The sequence below is a fragment of the Seriola lalandi genome, unplaced genomic scaffold (genome assembly GCF_002814215.2).
Source record: "Seriola lalandi dorsalis isolate HSWRI2012SDOR001 ecotype SW California unplaced genomic scaffold, Sedor1 jcf7180002053898, whole genome shotgun sequence".
Taxonomy (NCBI): Eukaryota; Metazoa; Chordata; class Actinopteri; order Carangiformes; family Carangidae; genus Seriola; species Seriola lalandi.
The window spans coordinates 795,854-823,754 of record NW_019524451.1 but is presented as its reverse complement, the minus strand read 5'-3'; the positions used below and the strand labels follow the sequence as shown (position 1 = coordinate 823,754).

General features: G+C 42.2%; 1 protein-coding gene across 2 annotated transcripts in view; it reads left to right on the top strand.

The window, feature by feature from the left end:
* Nucleotides 1-27,901, top strand: part of flt4 (fms related receptor tyrosine kinase 4) — a 51,531-nt gene that overhangs the window by 5,398 nt on the left and 18,232 nt on the right. For both annotated transcript variants that reach the window (XM_087172901.1, XM_023402132.2), the window contains exons 2-10: nucleotides 11,333-11,429; nucleotides 19,325-19,599; nucleotides 21,818-21,963; nucleotides 22,133-22,298; nucleotides 23,309-23,448; nucleotides 23,523-23,694; nucleotides 24,844-24,961; nucleotides 25,147-25,331; nucleotides 25,956-26,121. In XM_087172901.1, the coding sequence (XP_087029027.1) occupies nucleotides 11,333-11,429; nucleotides 19,325-19,599; nucleotides 21,818-21,963; nucleotides 22,133-22,298; nucleotides 23,309-23,448; nucleotides 23,523-23,694; nucleotides 24,844-24,961; nucleotides 25,147-25,331; nucleotides 25,956-26,121 (1,465 nt within the window). The remainder of the gene's footprint in view (nucleotides 1-11,332; nucleotides 11,430-19,324; nucleotides 19,600-21,817; nucleotides 21,964-22,132; nucleotides 22,299-23,308; nucleotides 23,449-23,522; nucleotides 23,695-24,843; nucleotides 24,962-25,146; nucleotides 25,332-25,955; nucleotides 26,122-27,901) is intronic.

Genomic DNA, 27,901 nt, shown 5'->3' with positions numbered 1-27,901 from the left:
CTCAATAACCGCTGGATGGATTGCCATTATATTTTGTACATATGTTCATGATCCCAAGGGGTTTGAATCTACCACTTTTTGTGGTCCCTGGATCTTTGCTCTACATTTATGGCTTTCAGTTAAATATCTTGATGGCTATCAGATAAACTGCAAATGGATGTTGTGCCATGAAATGAGGTACAGCCCTCAGGATGAATTAAAATAACTTTGGTCACTTTATTTTTACTCTAGCACTAGAGTTACATCAACAACATTTTGGTTTATGACTATCACTGACCTGAGCATTTACAGCTGCCACGAACAACCACACTCATCAAAGAAAAGGAGGAGACACAAGGTAATTTAAATATGGGGAGAAAGACGCTGACAGTCTATCCTGAAGGTCGTTCATAGCGTTGACTCACACAGGAATATGCCGTGTGAAATGTGCGTGAATGTCAGATTGTCGATTTTGGAAAATTATGGAAATTACTTCACATAACCACCCCTTCAATTCTGATGTTGTAAAAATGTAGGGGGAAGGGGTTACGAAGCTGCTCATCCATCCGACAAACAGTCCTGATGAATCACACTGGCAGCTTTAGTCTTGTTATAATGGCAGAGCTCTCTAAATGGTCCTTTCATTGCTTGACCCACAACCACAAAGGACAAGTAGGGGTTGGTACAATTATTACCCTCTCAATCTAGCACATAACAGCTTCTCAGTCCTTTTAGAATCTATAGGACTGTTGTCTTACACTGTTAAAGTCTGACTTGCCTGTTAAAGGATGAGTTATGAAAGAGATTTTCTTAAAGGTGTCCATTCATACTCTTCTCTTCATGGTCATTTTCAGTGTCCTGATGATGCAAACGAAATGTTAGGCACAGCACTCCCCTTTTTGCTCTGACAATGCACATTTCTCCTTTTCTTCATTCTTAAAATAAAAAATATATTTTTTTCCTCTCTTTCTCTGTCCTTTCCACCAAGTTCATGCAGACCTGAGTTTCATATTGCAGCCAGCAGAGCACAAAGACAAAATGAATTTCAATTCCTCTCTCATCCGAGCTTCACTCACTGAGCATTGACTCTGAGTGTGCACAATTAAACATATAAGTGCTTTTACCTGGGAGATGAAATAAATGATATATTGCTTCCGCTAATTGAGACCAAAGCTGATCATGAAGGACTGCTGCACAATTTTCTGTTCAGCTTAAATCTTGGCGAGGTACTACAATTACATTGGAGAGATTGGTGTATCACCAAATTAGAGAGTCCAGAATAATTAGTGGTTTTTAATTTACAGCTACAAACACTTATCTTGGTTTACGTGCTAATGAAAGGCTAATTATGAGATCCAGCAGCTGTAACAGCCAGCAAATAGACATTTATTGTAAGTAGTAGTGCTCTAGTGCAGTCAGACACTGAAGGGGAATTACATTGTGGCATCTCTTTCCTTGATTGGTTGATCACTCTCCACACGGTGTGAAGGCAGAAACTGGATCCTGAGACACGGTGGCTGTTACGAGGATATTACAACACACCAAAGAGCTTGCGTTGCTTAGAAACAAGCATCAGTTAGAGCACTTATCAGATTAACGAGAGCCACCATCACTATTACGCTCAAATTGCTGATCAGTGTCAGCCAGTGTGTTGAAAGTCCATGTTGGTCACTCATACCTTTTGCCATGCCATTGGAGGTTGCTGAAGGTTCATGGGAAAGAGTCCAATGGCAAACACTGAGGAAATTACTAGCTTCCCTCCCTTTAGGCATTCGGCACCTTAATTGTTGACCCTGCACTCCATACTCTGACCTTGTTTTTTACAGCAGCTGCCGTAGTGATTTAGCTCACTGCGACATCTGACATCGCAACAGAGACTTGTTTATGACCCAAATCTCCAGGAATTAGGTAACAAGCACAGTAATAGGGCACCTCAAAGTTTGGCCTCTGAACAGTCACAGCGTGAGTTTTAGGAGCGTGCAAGCCATCGCAGCAGGCCTGGATTGTGCTAATCTTTGGCACTTGCTTGTGTTCAAAAACATTTTTTAGATGCTCACCAACAGAAATGTCATCACCAGGAGCTGGGACAAAGCATTAAACAGAATATGCTCGGTTCCTTTCTCAGCAGAGGAAATAATTTCTCAATGATAAAAATGATGACATGCAAAAAATGGTTTTGCCACACAGGAAGCGCTTGAGTTGTCCGGTGTGCCTGTGAGGCAGGTACAGGAAGATTTAGTCAGGGACAGAGGTTTTAAAACATAGGAAGCAGGCCCAGATGGCTTGTTGCCGCATCCTTAATTTTGTACCCCTCCTCTGGCAGGATGTTGGAAAGGCCTAACTCCTCCACTAGTGGAGAGGACAGGGATGTCATCCTCCTCCATGGTAACAATGAAATCAAAGCTGGGCTGCCAGTCAGTCCGTCGCCTGGCTTTGGCCCGGCCTTGTCTCCAGATGACAGAGGAAGCGGAATTTATTTCTCTCAGAGAGAGAGGGAGAGAGGGAGTATATTGTAGCCTGAGGCCGGCTGACTCCACATCCAGAGAGCAGGTCTGCTCCGTGGCCTGCCTGGCCTCCTGTCACTTGCCGGACATACAGGGTGTTTCTATTTCAGAGTGCTTCAGCCTTGGCCCTTTGCCAACTACTGTGGCACTGAAATAACTGTGTAGATGTACTGTCACCTACATGTTGCTCTTCGACCTTAAAAACTTACAGTTTTGCTCTTTGCAGTTCCAGTAATTACAGTTGCTGTCTCATTCAAGTCTGTTTAACCCTTTGAGCATCAGTTGAAGAGGAGGAGTCACAGCTGTGTACAGTATATAGATCAATTTAAATGACTTTCCAGGTGTTCCCCTCATTCATACAATATATAAACACACAGCAACAGCACAAGTAGCTAATTACGATTACCATTTCTGTGAAAACCTTCGTATTTTTGAAGGCCTCCCACATCGCATCCTTTCTGCCAAAACGAGACGCTGAAAAAAGCTTTATTTGTTTACACAAGGCTCCTCTTTTCCTGTTCCTGTCACATGACTGATCAGAGACAAAACTACAGAGGATTGAGGAAACACTAATGGCAACATCTCCTTCACTGTCCATGAAAAAGGGAAGTGGGAGAAGCGTGAACAAAATTAAAAAAAATTAAAAAACAGGAAATTTGCTCACAATGAAAAACATTGCGCCGCTTTTCACACGAGTTTCAGTGTGGAATGTGACGTAGCCACAGGGAGAGGAGCTCTCGTCTTCACGTGTACCTTTGATGGGGCTCGACTCTTGCCTGCCTTGTATCTGTCTGCTTGTCAGAGAAGCTTTACATTTTTAACTGGCTTCGGGTGCCTTATGGCAGCTACGCTTCTTCCCCTGTGTGTGTTATGTGATTTATCTTTACGCACCAGGTGTCCTCCATAAGCTGGGAAGTCCAGTTTCAGTACTCTGACTGTGACAAAGCCACCACTATGAGACCACTAAGAGAGCTCAGCAGAGGATAAAATGAGCAGAGGAATTTAAATGGGTAAAACATCTACTGTGTTCACCACTGTGTTTTCTCCCACTTAATTGAGCAATTCTACATTTCATTTTGCCATAACTCTTCTCGACACAAGCACATAATGCATTGGAACTGAAACTCTCTTTGCCTTTGTAACTCTGCAGAGCTACTGTATATTTAGTTGGAAATTTTCCATTATTTCCTTTTTACGGCATGAGAAAGAGAAGGCATGTACACGTCTAGACATCAGTAGGGACAGAAAAAGTGGAAGCAAGTGATTTGAGATGCACATTTGTTTGATTTATGTATTTCTACTGTGATTTTTAAAGAGTGGGCTGCAATATATTTTGCAGTTTTCCCTTTTTATTACTTTGTAGGAGGTTTGCCTTATTTTGATAGGGTACAGCAGCAAATCAGACAGGAAATGTGAGGGCAGAGAAAGACTGAGTGACGCGTAAAAAAGATGTCCCTGGCTGGACTCAAGTTACAGGTACATATGCTTTTCAGTGTGCATATGATTTTGTAGTTTTAATGTGAAACCTAAGAGTGATCGGAAACCAGCTTCACTGTGCATCCGCATATGTTTTGGGATTGCATTTTTCAGTGTCACTAATTTCATATTTCTAGCATATTTCACAGCACTAAGTTGTTGCAAAACTCTCGCAGCAGTCCTCTGCAACACTTCAAGCCTAAGTGCAGAGCTACTGAAGATGTTCCTCTGGCATGCTGTTTACCTATTTCAATTGCCAAGAAGCCAGTGGCACATCTTTCCTCTCTGTCAACCAGGTATGTGGAGCTGACACATCAAAGTGTAGCGTGATGCACATGCTGAGTGAAGAGGCACCATAGTCCTAGAAAAATTCTGACTTCTTGCACATGGCTCACATACATACTGTACATACATCTGACACTTCCATCATGACAGAGGAATGCAACATAAAAAAGACACAAAGACCAGCTGCGTCAAGCCATATGTCTAATGCAGTCATATCTATATGATCACATGGTGAGCATGTCCGAGAACACGACAAACCAAAGTGTTTTCACTGCCTCATTCTTATCTGTATTACTTTTTATCTACCTAGGCATTTATCATTTCCTCTCTTTTATTGCTGTTTTAAACAAATACCCGCCTGAAAAGTTGTTTTAGGCCACTCAAACCTTCATGTTTACTTGGCACATCCAGCTGGAGCTGGTGCAGGATACACACATGCATGGCTCCCACAGTGAGAATGGGTTTTCACAACAACAGAGAAATCACATTTCTCAAGCGCAATGTCAAGTTTTTACAAGGGCATGTTCAGTGAGCTGTTTCTCTAAGACAAAACCATGCAAGACGACTCCCAATGAAGAATTATTTTCTGAATCTTCATTAATTGTTGAGTTTAATTATTTGTGACAATCCCAGCTGAACACAAGATTTTGGAAGTTCATTGAAGTCATTGTCATTTCAAGTTCTTGAAACAAAGAAAACTGGCTACAACATTAATGCTTCACCATCAGAGACTGTTAATGAAGCTTTTACGTGTCTGAAGGATTTTACATATCTCACCTTGTGTGTTTATGCGGTGTATAATAACATGATAACAGAAGGAGTAAATCAGCTTTGGATATACTTAGTCTTATTCTTTGTGGGTAAAAATGTGATGTTGCTTTTTGTTGGTGGAAGCTAATCACCCAAAGCTGCTGCTTATCTCCGCACCACCAGCTGGAATGCATGGGAAAAGAAGGAAACCGAGCTCAAATATTATTTTGGCTCACTGCCCCGCATGTTCACATTTGTAAGGTGGTTCTCCACGAGCCAATCACCATGCAACGGATTTTTTTTTTTTTAAGCCTGGCAATCATTCTGAGCAAACAGATGTTGATCTGTCAGATGTTCCTGGCTACAGAAAATTATCAGCAAAACGTATTTGTTTTGTGTGTTTTATCAAATTTTCAACAAATCACATATACTTTGCATTCCTAGCCATTTTGCTTACCACGCTGCTGTGTATTAAACTTTAAAATAAAATCGAATTGTAGATTTTTTGCAACTGATGTGTAATCTATAATCATCAACTCTGCATTTGTTTTTGCAAGTCCCATTGTCATTATGAGTTAATGCAGTGTGCACTTTTCATATCAATCTCACTGAATTACAATGCAATTGTAATTTACCACTGACAAAAATTAATGCAGACAAGCTCCTCACTGTGATGGATGAAGCAACTCAAGCAAGTCTCAAGTGTGTGGTGTAATGGATTGATTTTCATATCTCACAGAGATGAATTTAAAAACTAGTGGCTTTGTGGTAAGTTGGAAAGATACGTTACACAAAAGAATCCGTTTGAAAATGCTAAACTCAGGACTGAACTGAGACACCAGGCACCAGGCATTTTCGGTTTGAAGCTGCTGCCTTGTGTACAGAGGGCTAACACAGTCTCCTTAAACCAGAGTTCACAGCTGCAGCTCTGCTTACTCTTTGTCCACCTACATAACTGTCTGTGCTGACTCTCCCCCAGCTGAAACTGCTGTTCAGGAACAAAGCTTGTACAATATATGGAGACTGTTAACCTTTTTTTAACTTCACTATTTAATGAGTAATAAGATAAATGAGGTAACTGAGTGATAACAGTCATAACAATCTGTCAAGAAACGCAGCATGAAAGGTCACGGCAGGAAAATGTGTTTATTATCAGGACAAGATATGTTATCAGCCATGAACTTGTATGGATTGATGTGTTTGGTTTTCTTTGGCATTCGCTTCACATAGCTGTACATTGGAGCAATGTGTGCTTTTAATTATATTTGACAGAATGCAAACACTTGCTAATGGGATTATAGATTTTCTCAAACCCTTTATGTAGCTGACAAGCTGTCAGGCCTCCATATCTGGTGTCTCACAGTTTGGAAACATGGTGTATACATTATATAGTACATCCATATGGAAGATATTGACATCTGACACCAAGCATTTTCATCATTGTGAAACATGGGGGAAAGAACTAGCTTCTCGTGGAGCATCAGGGCCAAGAGTCACCTACAGTATGCATGGCATAGAAATGCCCTTTTCCCACCTCTCATCAATCTGTGGTGTCCAAACAGCGGAGATGTCGGTGGCTGTTTTGGCCCGCAGCCATGTGTGCAACCCAGCAGGCATTAAGTTATGACTTTGCAGCACCTCCCCCAGCAGTTATCAGAGAGCCACTTCACATGACAAGTGATGTATTAGAGATCCAAAGCCTTGACAAATAATGTGGCACACATTAGCCCCAAACTCACCCTGGAAACAGACCATGTCGGTAGCACCGACCTCGGAGTACACCAGCATATTTGTTATGAATTGTATCAGTTTGAATGATCTGTGAAACGTTCTGCTTGACTTCAAAGAGCTGTTAGCTTGACTCCGTGTGGGTGTAATGTCATCTTTGCCCTCTGGTGTATGACACTCTTGCGATAGACATTTCAGTCAATCTTACTGTACGTTGGAGCATTTCAAATAGCTAAAGCTAAAGTCTTCCCTTTCATAGTAAATGTAACTCATCCAGGTTTCCCTCCCAAATACACCTGCAAACATCTTGATGTCTCTGAGGCCATGCCAGTCAGTATTGACATTTCAAAAAGATTCACAATTTGCGTTCTGTCTGTCAGTGTGGGCAATCTCTCGACAGATTGTGAGGGAAGCATCCATCACTGAGACTCAGCTACAGTTCAGATTGAGCTCAGAGCTCATCACTCAGTCTGTACATCTGCCAGAGAGAAAAATCACACCAGCACACATCAGCCTGTACACCATTTCTCCTCGGAGATATGTGGTCCTATGTCCTTGTTAAAATCATAACTCAACTCAAATAATTCTGAGGGCATTCATTTTTATTAGAGTCATATCTGTGATGGTGTGTATTGCTTTCTGCCACAGTGTGTTATTTGATACTATCGCTGGAGGGAGACAAAGCTGGTCATTTTTAAACTCTAAGTGACAAAACAGGTCATTGGCCATTACCTTTAAAACGAACCATGTAAGTGTTTTCTGACACTTTTCCCCCATTTTCCGCAGGAGGAGATCTTTTTTTTTTTACAAAAAAGGTTTTCAGATCTGCCACACATAATGTTTTATTTTGGCTAAGTTTAAGCAACTACAACCACTTGGATAAGGATAGGTAAAGATTTTGTGGTCATGGTTAAAAGAAACCAACATTGACTGCCAGTAGGGAACAGGATGCAAACTGTGGTCCCCGGGGTCAAAGTCTTTCACTTTGTACATCCAACCATCCACCCCGACATCCTTCTGAAGACGTTTAGTGGCCCTAAAGTCACATAACTTACACTTTTGCCTGTCAGAGCAAAATTCATTATTCAAACAGCCACAGGTGTTATAGGTGTTTGAACATCAGACCAATGATAAAGCTTTAACTTTAAAAAATCATACAACATAATCACCTTATAAAGTTCTGAGCAACATTAGCATTTATGTGGAGATAAATTTCTCTTCACCCAACAAATGTAAGTCCAGTATTCACTCACCTTTTACCTCTGTTTCTGGCCTTAAATCCTGAAAAAAATATTTGGCTCTTTAGCAGCCAAATGCTCCACTATGTTCACCAGCTAGTCGCTACCTTTGCCTGTTTGGTGCTGAGCAGCTTTTATACAATTAGAGCATTCGGTACTGATGAGAGCAGTGAGAGTGAACCAAAGGGGTAAAGTTGTTGGCCAGAAAACCAAAACATCGTGCTGAAAGAACTTAAAACACTCTTTAGAGCTGAGGGCAAATTTAGAGTCAAGTGATGATACTGTTCATCACAGTGGGCCACCAGTGTCACAGTACGCATAGTCATTTAATCCATTGTTAATATAAAAATATTGATTAGTGCAGCTTTAATGTTGTCAAATGCATTTCTATTCTAAATGTACCTCCCACAAATCATTTGAATATTTTGGTCTGTGGCCAGAGTGGAACATCCTGGTCTGTTGAGCACAGACTGAAATCTGACATCTGAAATCTCTGGGATGCGTGGGAGGTCCAGCACTCATCTGTCTGCTCTCCTTTGAAACTGAACTTGCACTCAAGGAGATGAACTCTCATGCTCTCCAACCTTAGCATGTGTGAGGGAAAACTGTTATTCCTAAAATAGTGAAGACGTGAGCTGGTCCTGACAGAGAAATAGCTCTTGGGGGTTGGCTGGAGGCCATAATTGGCCCCTGTGTATGTTTCTCAGACACATCCTGCTGTTGTCTTCACAACATTTCAGGTGTGAGGACAAAAGCTGCGTTGTGTTGTGGTGGGGTGGTGATGGGACTGAAGCTGGTGGCAGGTTCACATCTGAGCTGAGACAATATGTTGGGAAAACTTTGCTTATCCTCTGGGGCAGAGTTAAAGATCTCTGAACGTTTAGGGAAGGAATACCCTGCTGTGAGCCGAGCTGTGAATGAGTAAAGGACCGCCATCGCTTCCCACTTCAGCTCCTCAACATGTTTGTTTGGTGTCAGTACGACAATACTAGCTGTCCTATTGTACATTAATTCAAGTGTTATTTTGTAGATTTTATGTGCTTTTAAATTAGCATTACATACATATCCGCACAAAGATAGAAACAGGTGTCACTTAATGGTTTTGGCTCAACTGTGATCCCTGCAGCAGTTCAACAAGGATATTGGAAATGTGAATGGATATTTTTCACCAGAAATAGTAATACACATAGGAATAGTTCAGCATTTTGGGAAATATAATTATTTGCTTTCTGGCCGAATGTTAAATGAGAATGTTGATACCACTCTTGTGTCTATACAGTAAATATGAAGCTACAGTCTGGGGCTAGTTAGCTTAGCTTAGCACAAAGATTGGAAGTAGGGGAAACCACTAACCTGGCTCTGTCTGCAGGTAACGAAATTCCCCTCTAAAGCTCAGTATCTTTTGTTTAATCTACAAAGTGAGGAATCTTGTTGTTTCTGTGACTCCAGCAAGTCACTGCATCAGGCCAAGAAATCAGCGGACATCAGTTTTTGTACAAATTAAACAAACAAGATACACAAAGTGTTAATTAGTGAGCTTTACTAGTGGCAAGCAGATTCTGTTTGACCTCCAGACAGAGCCAGGCTAGCTGTTTCCCCATGTTTCTAGTCTTTGTGCTAAGCTAAGCTAACCACCTGCTGTATAATCAGAATACAGACATGAGAGTCTGTCAATATTCTCATCTACAGTTCGGCAAGAAAGCAAATTTGAATATTTCTCAAAATGTCACGTTTTTTCTTTTAAATAAAACTAAATATAACATAGAATTGACATGCTATTGGCAGTAAAAAGCTTCTGGTAAAATATCTTTCTTAATTTTTATTAATTATTTCTCATTGATAGTACAGTTTTATTGAAAACAAAACCCTTTCAGTGATATAAATAACCAAATGTCAAAAGTAAACAAATGGAATTGGTTTACAATGCAGCAGAAAAGTGGCCTTGAATGTTGTCATGCCACAGTGTAAAAATGGTCAGCTATATTCACTCACACCCTCGTTTTCCACTCATTAAATAGTTTCTTCCTGGGGGGTGTTAAACTTCAAGTGAAGTAGAAGTAAAAAAGTTAAAAAAAAAAAAAAGGTTTGAAGGACAAATATAAATAAAGATTTTTGACCTTGCTGTGTAAAAGTCTGTTGTAATAAAAACTGTATACTGTCTATACTGTAACTTCACTGTATTTATGACTGGCCGCTCGGAGTTGAGGGTATCTTTGAGTTGAGTTGAGTCTGTTTGTGATATTGAAGGGAACCCAGGCCGATCAGTCTCCTTCCACTGGGACCAGCCTTTACTGTAAACATGATTAACAAAATATTTACATAAGAATAACTGGGCTCTATTGTGCTCCCTGGGCAGCAGGATGTGTTGGAGGAATGAGGTTTGTGTACAAGAATTGCAGCTGTCCAGAGCTCTGGGTTTTGATTGGCAGCAGGTCATGAGTGACTGTTATGAAATGGTTCTTGCTGCTTTCAGCTGCTCGGGCTGAAGTCTGTCTGTACAGTCTGTTGTCTGTATTACACATGCTTGAAGATGTGTGAGTCATTAATGTCAAAATGTGAATCTGATGCTCTGTTGCACATGCCACTTGACCCCAAGCACTTTTCTTTTTCCGTGAAAAGATAGACTTTAGACATTTGTTAATGGTATGCAAAGTTTTGCTTGTTAGCTTTCAGGTATTTGAATTGCTGCTCTGCTTGTCCTTGAATAGTTTACCCTGCTTTGTTTATTATGCTGGGAATCATACAGTACATTAAATACTGGACATTTATCACAATTTCTTTCAAATGATAAAACGGTTATTGTTTGCTTTAATAAGTGCAAAGAAAGCCTCTGCACCCTCATACACACCCTCAGTCTGTGCTGTGTGTGTTTTCATCTGTAATGATATCCAGGTGGGGCATAAGTCATGGTGACACTTTTATATATGAAAGACTGTAGGTGTGGAGTCTGGCTAAGTGCTAATAGCACCCTGAGGGGATGCTGGGAAGGTAATGACATTCTAGACCGGCTGTATTAACCAAGCAGAAGTCAGTGAAGTATATGCATTAGTAATGAATCAAGGGCAAATGGTCTTTGTGGCTATGTCAGAGGAGGAGGCAGGGAGCTCGGAGCAACATCGCCTCATGAGTAGGCCGTGATTTCTCTGTCTGGGTGTTCTCAGCATGAGTGACCGAGTGCTTTACCCACAGATTGCCTTACAGCTTGTAAATGTAATGAACAACGTGTTATCTGAGCTGCCGTCGTGTCAGGTTTCAGATCCTTAATGTGTTACTGGGATTTGACAGCCTAACCAGCAGCCTTGTCAAATCCACTAGGTCCTGACTGACCTGTGTAACATGAAACTAATGCAGTTGCTGTGTTTTCTCCCTCAGGTCTGGTGATTGGCTTTTCTATGACTCCACCCATCCTTGACAGCTCCAGAGGCGACCTAGTGATTCCAGTGCACGAAACACTCACTATTACATGCAGGTACGTTCAGTTGCAGTGGTGGCCTGTAAACAAGTAGGCTAAATTTGATCAAGCACAAATTTCAAGTACTTGTACTTGAGTATTCTCATTTTACTTCGACTCAAATCAGAGGATTTGCTGCTTAAATTAAATACAAACAAAACAAGGACAAAATAAGCAGTTTGAAAATGTCACATTGGGCACTAGGAAATGATGATTGGCATTTCTCGATATTTTCTGACATTTTACAAAGCAGTTAACTGATTGAAATTAAGATTATTTGATTATGAAATGAATCATGAGTTGCAGCCCCATATGAATTAGTTAAAAAAAAAATAGCACATGCTCAAGCAACTACAACAGTAAAAGGCTGCTTTATGTTTCAGCAACTAAAATTCAAGCATAAAAGCATATAAAACTAATAGGGGCCATTTTTTGGCATTGAGTACTTTTGAGTACATTTGGAACATTTATGATTAAAGTTCCTCTCCAGACATTTTTTAAACTATGTAAAAAATATGAATGAATATTTTGTTTAACATGGGTTTCCCACATAAAAAGTGAAGCACATAGAGGCTTACTTCCTCATTGAAAAATGTGGATCAGGCCTTATGCCCCGCCCACCACCGATTGTTGTCAGTTGAAACAATATGGTTAGCAGAGGAAACATGGGAGAGACTCAGTCACATGCTTGAACCTCAGTCAGACCCAGACTCGGGAGTTTTTGAGGAGTTTATTGTCAACAAAATCAGCAACAAAAGATGGATCAGAAGGTAAGCGTAGTTAATTGGTTGTTTGTTTGCTTGTAACTGGCAGGCTGGCACAGTTTTAGCGACGGTGCTAACGCAAACTCTTGCTCTCTGTGCTGATAAGGTTTTGATGACTGGGGAGGAAGCAGTGTATATCAAGATAGTTAGTGTTGGAAGAAGCATCAGAGAGCTTCAGCCACATGTTAGAGCCAGACAAATGAGCAGTCTGTTGTGACCAAACTCAGCGACTAGCATACATATCAGAACGGTTAGCGCTGTTAGCATCTTTTACTTGTTTATGTTGTTGGTTAGCTCGCAACTGACAGTGCCTTCGTGGTTGTGCTAGTGCAAACTCTTGCCCTCCGTGACAAGTTTCCGTTTTTTTCTTCCCGCCGCTCCATTCCGCAAGTTGACAGGATTGGTTCCTTAGGTTATATGAGGTATGAAGGTGGAAATAGTCAGTCATGCTGTTGACTGCCTATTTCGTTCATGATATATCTATTATATAAACCACATCGTACACACATGTTAACAAGGTTAAAAACTTGACTTTCATTGGAGGACTTTCCCCCCATAGCCTTCCCAAGTGGTATTAATGTTGGTGCTGCTGTTGCAAAGACCAGATTGAATATAATAGAACATAGTATGTTCTTTATTTAGATTATCAAATGGAGTCTGAATCATAGATGTTTCTGGCTGCTTGAAATAGTGTTAGCAACATGGCTTCTGCTATCAGCCTGGCTATACTGTACCAAAAGCGACAACTGCAAGAATCCCAAACTACAAAGCCTGATCTCACTGCTGCAATAAAGGCAGAGTAAAACACCCAGTTGTTTTGATTAGTGGGCAGGTTTTGTTATTTAATGATCTAGTAGAAATAAAGCCAACAGAATGTTGGTTTGGAGCTCTCTAAATAGACGGACTGACCATCGGGACGATCGGGACTACTGGTACAAATCTTGGTGGATGTCAGCGCATTAATTTATTTGCAATAAGAGTTCTCCACTCGAAGTTATCCGTTGAAACCAATATTTATTTGCTATTAGAGAATCACAATCAGCATGTACATGGATCTCCTCCGATCTGAAAACCACAGTCTGCAAGCAGTTACCTGTGGCCAACGTCCCAGAGAAGAGTGTCTATCTTAGCAGTTACACAGAGTTTTGTATATATTTTTGTAACTATCTGATTGGTGAAAAAGCTGGGGAGAGGCCGTCGTTTAGACTCAACTCTCCCTTCGTTGGTCCACAGGCTGGTCCCAGCCTCTTGGCACAGTGCCTCCTTCTTCTGATCTGACCGCACCTGGAGAAAAACCTACTCTCCCTTTTCATGTAACTGCCACTTCACCATGCTAGAAGTTGTTGTTTACATTAAGCAACTGAGGCGGTCACATGACATCCTGTTCTTCTGGTGTCTCCCTATGTGTGTGTGACTGCCTTGAGTTTCACCCTAGCGCCCCCTAACGCATAGCAACAGTAGTCATCATAATATAAAAACAACACTCTCTTAGCAATGTAACATAACTTTTAACATTTCTCACAAATCCCTCCTTTTACACCTTTTAAGGTGTAAACCTTCATCAGCAGTAAGCAAAGGTCACAGGCTACAATACCTAGTGTTGGCTTCTCCTTGTACAGGTCATCCGTTGTGACCTGGAATCATATAACCCTCTTTCCCTGTAGGTAGAGCACTCAATGAACTGTGCTATTGTCCTTCAGTAAACTGTATGTTAAGTGGGGCTCTACTGGAGGTGAGAGACCGTTTCGGTCGGAGGTGAGCTGTAGCTGCAATGCTGTCAGTAGTATTGGTGGCGTGATTATTATTAATCTCCCACAATATAATGGGGAGTACTATGATTAATGATATGAACAAAAACGCACACAATGTTCCCCTTAGCCCACACCAGCCTGGGTGCCTAAAGGGGTGCCATGGTCGTCTGTTTAATTCAACCATGGTGTTGATGAGGATTTTGTCTTTTTTTTTTTTTTCAGTCTATCTCCTTTGAACCCTCACCTTGTTCAGCCAAATCAGTTCTAACCTCCGCCAAAGTGCGTGAGGGCGGAGATGCAGGTGCACAATGTGTCAGGTGGTGCCAATTAGCTCCAACTTTACCTTTTACCTGGACCGCGTGGGAAGTTACTTCAGTAACTTCATAGGGTCCTGTCCATCTGGGATCCAGCCACTTTCTTTTGTGGACTTTCACCTGCACCCAGTCTCCTACCTTTATTGCTGGAGTTTTGTTTCAGCAGATGGTGGGACAGTTTCTTTGTTTCCTCCTCTTCTTGCTCTAACTTGTCTTCATATCTATGATGGTGGTGATCTAAGTGTTCAACCCACATTTTATATGGGAGCTTCTGAAGTCCCACCACTTCTTTCAATGCTTTCTGGACTCCTTCTGGGAGGCCTCTTATGCACTGCATTTGCCACAGTGCCTGCATTGAGTCGCTGGAATCATGTCATGTGTCTGTGTGTTTGGCCCACAATTCCGCTGCTCTCTTCAGATAGTCCAACATCTCTTAATCCTTTTTCATTTTAACTTCTCCCACGCTGTCCACATTTCTTTCCGTAGGATATTCTCTTCTCATGGCGTTCCACACTTGGTTTCTGACAGCATTCAGAGGTGTGTTATAAGGTGTTCCACTCGCCACTCCCCCTTCTTTTAGTATTTTCTTTGCAACTTCTTTCCCTTCGATTTTCCCTAGGAGGGCTCTCAAGTCTCCTACACACAGGGTCTCTCCCATGGTTTGGCTTTCTAAGGTAGTGATCCAGTCAGATGCTCCTCTTCCTAATGGTGGTAGCTTGGCCAATAAGCCCACCATGTCCCGGTGTGCGAAAGGGACGTACGCCGGGGCCCCAGTAGTCGTGACCCTTAATGGATAACTGCCCGCCCCAGTAGGAGGTTCCTTTGAACCACCTTTGTTTCTGGGTCGGAGCTGCATGTGGTGGATAGATGAAGGGTTCCTTTTGGGTTCAAGATGTCTGTTGAACTGTCCGGTAATTACGCCTGCTACCGGCTTCAGATTCACACTCTGCCAGGCATTCGGGTCAGGGCCCTGTAGTGACCATAGCTCCTGTCTCTCCTCCTCTTCATTTCCTTCTTCATCCTCAGTAGTTTCTTCTTCATCGTCAGCTGTGTATTTAACTCTGGATGCCCCCATTTCAGCCACTAGTGGGGTAGGGCCAATGTCTCTCTTTGACCTGCACGAGACAGTGGAGGTGGAGGAGGATGCGTTATCAGCATGATTGGTGGAGAGTTCTATTATTGAGCTCTCTAACTTTCCCACTTTCTCATCCATAGTCTTCATTACACTCACCATTCTTTCAGTCATGGCGGCCATCTCTTTTTGGAAACTCTGGTTATTTTCATCAGTTGGCATTTCTACATCCAAAACACGTAATAGAGGTGCTTGGATGGCTTTTTCTTTAGTCTGTCCTTTCATTGAAGCATCATGGTTTGGGGGAGGCTCGATTGGTAGGGCTGGGTACAGGGAGGGTGCCATAGGCCGGACCTTGGCCCTTTTTGTTTTCCTCTTCTGGTGTGGGTGTGATGGGAGTCATGACTGTCGTCTTTCCCTTCCTGCCTCCCCTCGCTTATCTTTCTTTGACTTTTGTTGTTGCTTTCCTATGTAGGTGATGATCTCACACAGCACTGTGGTTGTTACTTCTTTATCTCTTATTTTCTTCATCCTGGCATAGGCAGAGCCCCAGGAATGTTTTCCCACTGCCACAACTAAGGTGGAAGCTATGGAGTGTTACTGCCTCCCTCCTTGCCCATGCCAATGACCTCTCACAATTCACTCTCCCCCAGGCTCTCAATTCCCCTCAACAGCCAGCCAGTTTTTTTATGGAGTTCAACCGAGCAACTTGCCCAATTGGTGGAATGCTGCTTCTGTTAACACTGCTAGGTTTCCACAGCTCAAGCAGGTTATGTTATCACTGCTAGGTTTCCGCTGCTCCCCTTTCCACCAAGACACTGTTGATCACTACCACCCCACTTCACCATTCATTCATAAATTGCATGCTTCACACTTCTAAAAAAGGCCTATTATTCACTGCCAACTTGTATGTGAATTCCCAACATCTCCTAAGACTATGTAACTATCTGAGCACTCCGTTAGCGTTTTCACACACTATTTTGCTCCAAACAATACACATCCGTCCGCTTTTTACAGGAATTACCCCATACAATTTTTACTTTTTACTTTTTAATTTCGTGGTCTCCCCTGAGCTTGTGCCTCTGCCGTGAAGCTCATTAGGAGACACACACACATCTATCTCTTCCTGACAATGCAACAGACTAGACACTGCACGTCTACAGATGTGAGTTCTTAGTGGTACTTTTCAGACTAGCATGGACCGGTCAGCTGGCTCCAGGTACCATTCACGAACCAGAGAGTTTAGTCTTCCTCCAGTCTTTTCTTCATATTATTCCACTAGTCACATCTCAGGTATTACAGAGATCAAATATGTTCCAAACTTTTACATCCACTGATCACGATCTTAGGTCGTGAGTCAACAGTGATGTCAAAAACCTTTATTCCAATTGCTATCCTCCCAACTTAAGGTTGTAGGTGCAGTTTCACGTATCTGTTTTCTCAATGCTTCATCTCATCTTATCTCATTTACTTTATCTCTTTTTTCTCTTTAATCTTGATTCTCCAATATTACACAATACAATGACATTTATCTTTTAACTCTATTCACTTTATTCCGTAAACCACCTTACCTCCTATGCACTCACAGGAATTTATATATAGCCAATGTACAGAATTTTGGTTCTTAAAACAACAGGCTTCTGCTTACCTTATTTCATGAGCATACTCGTGAGTGACTAGGAGTCCGGGGCTCCGGTCAGGTCCTGCTGAAAATCTTCATTCGTGGACCGGATCCAATTTCTCTTTTGCAAATCACGTCATGGTCACCAAATTTGTCAGCGCATTCATTCTCCACTCAAAGTTATCCGTTGAAACCAATATTTATTTGCTATTAGAGAATCAAAATCAGTCTACAAGCAGTTAGCTGTGGCCAACGTCCCAGAGAAGAGTGTCTATCTTAGCAGTTACACAGAGTTTTGTATATATTTTTGTAACAATCTGATTGGTGAAAAAGCTGGGGAGAGGCCGTGGTTTAGACTCAGCTCTCCCTTTGTTGGTGCACAGGCTGGTCCCAGCCTCTTGGCACAGTGCCTCCTTCTTCTGATCTGACCGCACCTGGAGAAAAACCTACTCTCCCTTTTCATGTAACCGCCACTTCGCCATGCTAGAAGTTGTTGTTTACTTTAAGCAACTGAGGCGGTCACATGACATCCTGTTCTTCTGGTGTCTCCCTATGTGTTTGTGACTGCCTTGAGTTTCACCCTAGCGCCCCCTAACGCATAGCAACAGTAATCATCATAATATAAAAACAACACTCTCTTAGCAATGTAACATAACTTTTAACATTTCTCACATGGACCGTAAAAACAGTCCCTGCCAGTCTCTTTACCAGCCATCTCTTCAGTCCCAGTAGTAGCCCAGAACTGAATTTCTGTCCCAGTTCAGTTTCAGTCACTCTGTCTTCGTCTTTTTTGCCTCCTCCGGCAACGGTGCTGGGTAGTGTGTCCACAGGTACTCTGGTTGTTCCACCATCCACCATTTCTGCTACCTAAAGCGAAGCGCTATCCTCTTTCTGTTCAGGTTGTGCAGTGGCAGATGCACTTCCTTTGTGCCGTAAATCAAGCATTCATTTTCCTGGGAGATTTCGTACCTGGTGGCAGACAGAACTGCATAGTGAAAGCAAGGCTTATAGGGAACCAATCTAAATGCAGATTATTCTATAGCCTGCAAATTTATTTCATTTCATTTACTTCATAATGATAAATTAAAACAAAATTTAAAAAACATATTGCTGTTTTAAGTAACATAATTGATGTAAGACTTTTACTTGTAATTGAGTATTTTCAATGGGTGCTACTGTTATTTTACTACTACTTCCTCAACCAGTGATTCATTGTTATTATTAAAGATTTTCAGTCCAGTTTTCAGAGCATTTTTTATGCAATGTGTTTCTGATGGAAAATAGTCATGTGAATTTTATTCATGAAGCACAAAATTACAGGTTTTACTGAGAGTGACTATTCTCAGACGCAGTTTGAATAAAAAAAAGAATCACACACAAAAAACTCTGTTAACAGGGAAAAAAGTGGTACTCTACATTTTCTAAACCATACAAGTAATAAAAGCCCATGTCCTATAAGACACATAGAGACTTTTTGTTCTAAAACAAAGCCAGCACTCATATAAACCAAGTCGATGTGAGATATGAATTCACTCATAATAATCGTCCTTTATCCTTATGAAATCTCTGCTACGCTGTCCACTGCCAAGCTGTCACTCTACTGACCGTTTTGTCTCTGCGGCACAAAAAAATGCTGTCTTTGGAAAGCTGGTGATACTTTTGGACTTTTCCCAAAACAGGTCTTAAATAATTGTTTGCATGTAAACCTCACATTTTCGTCAATCCTGAGGGAGAGGAAGTCAGTTTCATTTTAGTCAATTTAGTCTTCACAATGTACATTTTTATCCAATCTAGACAGATAGATGCTATTCACAAGGGCTGGAAAATAACCCACAGAATACTTCCATTGCCCTTTGTCCATTCCCTGTCATCACATCTTGGCACCGCCTGCAAATGTTTGTACATTGACATTTGCAGTTGGTGGAGGCAGGTGGTGAAAGCATAGCTATCAGTTTTCAGACCACCATTATGATCCTACTCAATCTCGCTCATAATGCCTCCAGGTTAACATGTCCGCCCGTAACTGAATTTATGTGACAAAGCAAACAGGGATATGTGGATACACAGACAAATTTATAGCATCACACACACACACACACACACACGCAAACACTTTGGTCTCAACTTTAATAGTCAAAACATGACATTTACAAGTGGAATGTGAGTAATGGCTGTAATTTGATTTCTTAAAATAGAAACTTTAAATAGTTATATTTAGTACTAATCAGTTGTGCATATATATACAGAGAGCTATTATTTTAAGATAGGCTTATAGAGATAGAAAAATGTGAACTTATCCTTCCTAATATTACCTGTGGATGATGATTTATTATCCGATGGTCATACTAATGTCAAATCTGTTCCATGTCCTTTGACTGGATGTGTCCTCAGGGGACAGCACACTCTGGCCTGGACCTGGCCTGATCAGACTCTGGTGGGACAGGAGTTAACCGACCGTCAGGCCCAGCTGTCGACCCCCAGGGCCACCGGGCAGAGGGTCGCCTTAGTCAGCGAGTGTCCAGGGCAGCCGGGGAGGCCGTACTGCAAGAGGCTGGTCCTGAACAGGGCATGGGGCAAAGACACCGGCTACTACCGCTGTTTTTATAAGGATGCCAAGGTCATCATTGACGGCACCACTGCCGTCAGCATTTATGTCTTTGTCAGGGGTGAGCCACACATTCACAAACACAGCCACCCACACACAGACGGATACATACACGCATACACTCATGCTGATGCTGATGCAAACTCCCTTGACAATGAAAAGTCACAATATTTAAATGACTCATTCACCTCGCTGGCTCAGCATAAAATATTCATTATAAAGGTCTGCTTCAGTCTTTCCCTTATTTCATTTAAAAGTAATTGTCAGGGTCCAGTGCATCTCAAATATGAAAATGAAATGACAAAACATCTTATTTTCATCCATGACTTTACTTTTCTACTCGGAAGTCATTTTATGTTGTAGTCAGTCTGCAGTTTGCGAGGCCATTTAGCTGTCTGAACTTGCTCTGTATTTAAAGAGAGCATCTTTCATCTCCTGCCTGCTGCCCTGGTCTGCAGCTCTTTGGCTTGGCTATGTGGACACTTTAGGCTTTAGTTTCTCTTTTCCTTGGGTTGTTCACAAGAAAACCATAGCTGTTGTACTGCAACAGATCTCCTGTTTGAATATGACTTCAATATCAAAGCCACCCCTGCATTATTAGAACTGGAGGTTGTTGACTTGGCCCCAGGAACACCCTGGAGGCTGGCAAGATTAATGTTTCGGAAATTAGAGATGCAAAGTGTTTGATAAAGGTAGGAAAGAGCTGTTCATTCACTTTTCTAATTACAGAAAGGATATGTTATTAATTTATGAAGATTGAAATACAGCATGAGCTCCCTTTTAGTCTCATGAGGCTTTACATGTTATTTATGAGAGCCTCAAATCTGATTGGGGCTGCACAATAAAATGTTTCCTACACATCTTTCCTTGTTTCATAGTGTGTCATATATTAGGATTCAGAGCTATTGCTCTCACTTTCCCTTTTAGGCTGACTTTAGGAGTCTGAGCTTGTCCTTAAGGGCTGCCTTTTTTCTTTTCTTCGCCTTGCTCCATGTGCTGTGGGAGAGAAGTAGAAGGGGGAGGATAGAGAGACAGATGATTGTCATGTAGGGGAGTCCTGCTGACCAGTCCACTCGTGTGAAACGTCTGTTTATCCCCTCTGACAAGGTGCCAAAACAGTTTCCACAGATCTAACCAGGGGGCTGATCAGAAGCAGATGAAATCACAGCCATAAATTAGACCCAGCGTGTAGGGAGATGAGAAAGGACGCATGTGGGTTCAGTTAAACAGGCAGACATCGGCCCTTTAACCCGTATGTGCTGCACACAATCCTATAAACACTCAAAAACACACGAGTGTACAGTATGACCCAAATGCATGAATGTACTGTAAATGCGCTGGCTTGCATACACACACACAGGCACATGCAAAATATACAAACACTTCCTCTGACACACATTTTCACCTACATTCTCACACACACATACACACACACACACACACACCCAGGCTCATATCCCTCATGCTTTGCAAACTCTTCTTTGCCCCGGGTGGGACATTTCCTCTTCCAAACCGATTGCAGTCTAATACCTACAGTGATTTATTGTGAAGAACTTAAACTGCGAGGAGTTGTGTATTATTTCTGTTACCTGTGTGTATTTAGACCACCGCAGGGGAGAAATATAAGCCTCTCGATAGGACTGTTTGTACCCACCCCACCCTTGCACCAGCTTGAAGTGCTGCAAAAAAAAGCATGACTATAATAGGAGGTTTATCATGTCAAAAAAAGAAATAAAGAAAGAAGTGAGCAGTTTGAAGTCATACAACATCTTTGGCTGCTATACAGAATTCACTGCCATTGACAGGAAGAACTGAGAGATAAGCATTTTCATTATAGTGTGCGCTCATGCTGTGGGAATATAAGGTTTTATAGTGATAACGGTTGCAATGTAAATTGGTGACAGTTTCTGTGATGTCTCCGACAGCTGTGTGCAACAGTAGCTGCAAGTCGCACACAATAAAAAGGGAAAAATCAAGGTGTGACATCTCGGGGTGAAATTGTAACACTGTTTAGAGGAGGATTAAACCCCTCGGCTGTCTGTTCCTAAGCTGACACGTAATAGTAGCTCTTAATGCTATTTACTGTGCAGGGACAGGTTGAACTGTTGCATTACATGGTAATCGTGATTAAATCCACGTATGGTGTGTCTTTGGGGGTCATTATCAGGCTGTGAGATATCTGCCTGTCCGCTCATGAAGTTACCTCAGTAATAGCTGTCATTATCCCAGCTGCTATCAGCATTACCTTTTAACAGCTCTCTGTTTCTATCTGCATCCAGACCCCGAGCACCCTTTCCTCAGGAGAGGCAGCTACAGCGAGGGCAACGGAAATGACCTGGAGACCATTTTAATCACACGCTTCTCCACGCACATCACAGTGCCATGTCTCGTCACGGTGCCCGATCTGAACGTCACTCTCCATGCGGTTTGTACTCGCCACAGATTTCTTACACTCTGTCCCTCCAATTTGAGCTGTCAAGTTTTAATTGTGGATTTTAGCTCAAGCGATTTTTTTGTTTTGTTTGTGTTTGTGTGTGTGTGTGTGTGTGTGTGTGTGTGTGTGTGTGCATGTTCGTGCGTGTGCGTTATCTCAGTATCCCTCACCTCTGGAGCAGAGCGGGATGACCTGGGACAACAAGCGAGGCTGGTCTATTCCCCGACAAATCATAGACAGTGCATCAATGCTCATCGGAGTTTTGTGTGTGGCCACACTGGGCGGTAAAGAGTACCAGTCTGCCAACTATCTGCTCCACATTACAGGTGAAACACATTATATTGGTGTTGACTCAGGTTTACAGGGTTCGGTACCCTCTGGTGTTTCAGTCAAATGTTCATACAAACTTTAAATTTAGCAGCAATAGAAACACAGCAGAACAGCAAACGCCCAGTACAAATATTTATTAGATTAGATTTGAGGTTGTGCTCTTGTTGAAAAGAAAAAAAGCTTGAAAATGAAAGATGATGCTAGGCCAACTGCATTGTCACAACAATTTTGTAAGGCAGTCATTGAGCAAATTATGCCTTAATAGTATCAATTTGTAATAATTTTATGTCAACTACTCCCTTTTTTATGTGGGGACGTGCCATTATCCTAGCAGAATTTAAAGAAAAAATGGAAAGTAAGAGAAGGCCAGGGCATAATTAAATTTTAAGAAACTAAGATGAAGGGACAGGATTTTATGTCGAGGTTCCCTCTCGTCGGGGCTGAACTCTGAAAGACTCGCAGGCTCTTTGCTATGTTGTGTGAGATCATTTACCTCTCACTTCAGAGGGCAAAAGGAAACTCATACCCACCGCTGGCCAAAAGTAACAGCAGCATCAGTCACAGGAGAAACTGAGAGCGAGTCTTCACTCGGAACGGTAATGGAGCGTTTGAACAATCAGGCTATCACAGTCTGCTGCAAAGACATCACCAGCATATGGGTTTTTTTTTTCACCACATGTCATTTCCAGTGACTGCACAGAGAGGTGGCTTGAATATCAGAGGCCAGTGTCCAAAGCTTTCTTGCCTTTTCTCTCTTATCTGGAATTGAGGCTTCACTGTACTCCATTTTAATTTCCTTCACTGATATATAGCTTGGCACAGAAATGTGAACTTGTGACAGACAGCTTTTTTATAGTGGGATGGCTCCTCTGGTCCAAAGGAAAGTCATTTCCTCTGGTCCAGCAAGGAAGGAAAAACTGCTGACAATGTCATCGTGACCTCTGTCACTGTCTCCCTCCCTCTGTCCCTCTGTTTCTCCCTCCCCCTTTTTCTTTTTCCCGGACAGGAAGTCAGGTTTACGATGTCAAGCTGTTTCCTGAGGACCCAGTGGAGCTCATGGTGGGGGAGGCCCTCACCCTGAACTGCACAGCGTTGGTGGAGTTTAACGCTGGGGTGGACATTCAGTGGTCCTACCCTGGCAAAGAGGTACATAGCAGCAGCAGTCAACCTGAATTTCAGAGAGTGTTTTCTGATACTCAGAGTGTGTTTCTTCTTGCCAGACCAACAGCTGGGTGGACACCAAGCCCCATCGTGAAGCTCTGTCTCATGCCACAGAGGCTGTTAGCATCCTGACCATCCACAGTGTCAATGTCACAGACAGTGGCACATACTACTGCAACGTGACCAGCACAGACAGAACACAAACCCAACAAACTCAGGTCACAGTTCATGGTAAGCACTCGCACAGAGCAGTCTACATTTACTACCTGGCCTTCCTCTATTTCAGTAGATCAATCTCTTAGCTTAAATACATACCAACCATGGGTATATGTAGATGACAACAATGCTAAGAGTCTAAAGCCATGCCAGCAACTCTGTGAGACTGTACTTAGGCACAACAGGGCTTTGAGCCAAATCCTACCATCAGGATGCTAACATGGTTACAATGACAAGGCTAACAGGCTGATGTTAAGCAGGTATAATGTTTAGCATTTGATAATTAGCACTAAACACAGGGTACACCTGAGGATAGCAGAGATGTCTCTAGTTTTGCAGGTATAAAAGTTTTGGACAAGTTAAATTTTGACCTGATGGCAATAGATGGAAAGAGATGCAATCCATAAGTTTTTACAATTTAATTCCTTAGTGGGACGTGAATGTCTGACCCAGGTTTCATGGCAATTCATCCAACAGTTGTCGAGATATTTCACTTCAAACCACATGTCAACCTCAAGGTGCGGCTGGGAATGATGAACCTCCAAGCAAGATTTTGTGCCAATCCTGTTTGTAGATGATATTTCACTTGATAAGTTAAAACTTTGACCTGAGGGTGGCACTAGAGGAAAGGTCAAAAGAGCACCAATGTCAATAAGATTTATCCTTTGGACGCCCTGGATATCTGTAATGAATTTCATGGTAATCCATCAAACAGTTGTTGAGATATTTCAGTCTGGACCAAAGTGGTGGACTAACCCACAGACTGACATTCTGTCCCTAGAGTCATGCAGCTAGCATGGCTAAAAACGTATTAAAACAGCCCTATGTCACTTGCTGAAGTGACACATAGCACACAGAACTCTCAGGGCATTGAACTGAGCAATGGTGCATTTTATTGCTTCAACTTTCCATTTGGAAGAAGAAGAAGAAGAAGAAGAAGAGTAATTTCTCCTAAAAGAACTGCTTTAAAGGAATTGCTAAAGGAAACCAAATTGAATGGTGGCTCTGAACCCAAAGCGAACCCAGACTCACAGCATTAAAATGTGTTGGAAATATCCATACAAACTTAAGTTACTGTACAGATACAGCACAGGTTTGATCTGAGAAGTTCCAGTGGACATTTCTACTGACATTTTGTGAACGAGTGAATGTCTCTTCTTTCAGATAGGCCATTTATCAGCCTCGACTACAGAACTGGACCAGTGGTGGAGGTAACTGCTGGCCAGAAGTCTTTCAAATTACAAGTAAATGTGACTGCCTTCCCCACACCCGAAACACAATGGTAAGATCAGACTCTCTTATGTATTCATTAAATCTAATGGGCAATTTTGAAAAGCGTAATTAAGCCTCACGCAACTGAGATGTTCAGATTTGTTTAGGGGCAAAGCACCTCAGCAAGAGTGTAGTCTGTGGTGTAGCAACTTAGTGTTGTGTGTGTGTGTGTGTGTGTGTGTGTGTTGTGTCCAGGTATAGAGATGGAAAGCTGATAAACCACCGTCCAGAGTTCAAGATGAAAAGAATGAGGATGCATCTTAACCACGCTTTGGAGATTAAGGATGTTTGTCAGGAGGATTCTGGGAACTACACGGTGGTGCTGAAAAATAGCGCCGCTGCGCTGGAGAGGAGGCTCAACATCACGCTTGTTGTCAACGGTAACTAGACTATTTGTCTGAATCACACCAGATGTTCTGTGGAGATGAGCACTAGTTGACAAAACTCTAGAGGTTTTTCTAAGACAGGCAGAGAGAGTGCAGTGCATTTTAAGTTGTTTCAAGCACAACAATGGAAGAATTATGGTAAGTGCTTGGCTTTAAACATAAAGGCATAATCAGGGTCTATTCTGATGTTCTTTTGAATCTGTTGGGAAAATTTAAATCTTATTTTTTTCTTTTTTGTCAGAAAAAAAAGCTTAACTATTGCAAAAGCAGAAACAGTAAACAAAATATGCACAAAATGGTGGTGGAGACAGATTGAACAGTTGTGGGACCTGCTTCAACTTCTTGTTAAATTTCTATGTGCAGATGTAACATCAGCTTATTGCTTCCACCCATTGTACAAATTACAGAGGGCGTGCAAAGACAAATGAGCTCATGAAGGTATCATAAATGATAAATCATAATCTAGTTCTACACCAAGAGAATTTAAATGTCTCACAGCTGTGAATGGGAGTAAAAGACAGAAAAGTCAAAAGTGTGAACATACACTGGGATATGTCTGTGACCCTAAATATTATGGCTGGCTGTATGGATGGATTAATTGCCTCTCGTCTTCCCCAGTCCCCCCACAGATTCATGAGAAAGAAGTGGCAGAGCCATCCAGCCCGTACCCCAGTGGCAGCAGTCAGACTCTAACATGCACCGCCTATGGTCTCCCAGCTCCTAACATCAGCTGGAAGTGGAGAGCGTGGGGCCCGTGTGTTCTCAACAGCACCCGCAGCAGACTGTGAGAAAAACTTCTCTCACATTTACACACACTCACACACAGGACGGATACATGTATATCTTCGGAAACTCTGTGTAACCACTGTGGGAGCAGATAAGGGTTGATCGAACGGGACAGAAAAAAAGGAGAGGAGTGGGATGCAGGTAGTGAAGCGTTACGTGAGGACTGAATAACGAGAAGAGGTCAGTTTGAAATTATTCACTGGCTGAGAGTGACGAAGACAAGGGGGAGACGACGAAGAAAGAGGCGGTTAAGAAAGAGAAGTGGAGGGGGATGAAAAGAGCAGAGATAAAGAGGAAGGTGGAGGAGAAGTAAACAGAGGAAAGAGGCGATGAAAGGAAAGTGCGTCTGTGTGATGTCGAACCTGTTTCCTCCCCCGTGCAGTAATAATGTGCCTGTTACTCTGCGGCTGATCCGATATGGTTCAGCTCTCACACAGCAGTTTCACTTTCTGACATACACAGGCAAACACATAATGTGCTCACAGACCCTCACACTACATGCAAACACAGACTTCACTTGCTCAGTGATGAACATAAACCACCTAGGTGTGTTTGAGCTCATCTGCGTGCAATATAGGCTATCACACACACACACACATGCACACACACGCACATACACACACACACACACACATGCGCACGCACACACACATGCACGCACACACGCACACAGACGCGCGCGCACACGCACACACAGACACACACAGACACACACACACACACACACACACACACACACACACAGACACACACATACACACACACACACAGACACACACACAGACACACACAGAGTCAATTATTGCCAGGCATTGCCCTGGGCTTTTTCTCACCTTCATCTCTGCTGAATCCTACAACATGATATAATGGACTCTCAGGACAGCCATACACACTAGATTACAGTTATTTCCTATTCCTTTAAACCCCCGCTGTGTGGCTGCTCCCACTGAAATATCCTAATATTCACCTGCCTCCTCAATCTTCCTCTGAGGCTTAATTTCGGAATTTATTGCTTCTCTTGACCTTTCCATGTGGGCGTACCACATGAGTGCAGACCTGAGGCGCCCACCCTGTTCTCAGACAGTACACACTGAAACACACAACAGTGGCAGGTTAAGCTCAACCTCACCTCCAGCTGTCCAGTTCATGTTCTGTTTCATGTACATCCAATATGAAATTTCATTGGCACTAACTGAGAGATGGCTGTGTTGACCTTTTGCGGTGTATAAGAATTGAATTTCCTTTTTTTAAATCTGATGGTCAAACATATAGTGTAGGACTTGAATGAATTTGTCTTGGGTCACAGCAGTCTGCCGAAGTGTACTTGAGAAAGACATAATTGAACTTAGCTGTTTTGGGCATAATTCTCGCTTGAGCTTGAAAAATCATTTTCATAAGAGTGAAGAGTCCCACAAACACTTGAATAGTATGTGAGCAGTATCTGGATTAGTCGCATTGAAAGGACAAATATATGCTCACATGGTCCAGTTGTTGGGACTCTTCTCCCATTTGAGGACGTCCTACTCGTTAATAGTTATAGAAGTAGTTTGACTCTGCTGTCTTGCCAAGAACTAGATGAGAAGATCTCATATCTGTACATTAAACATGAAACTATACAGGCAGAAGAAAGGTAGCTTAGCTTAGCATAAAGAGTGTAAACAGGGGGAAAAGCAATCCTGGCTCTGTCCAAAGGTAAAAAAAAAAAAAAAAAAAATTCAGGCTAAACATCCAACCTTCTTGAGAGCAACTGCCAGTCAAGGCAAGCCGAGGCTAGCTGC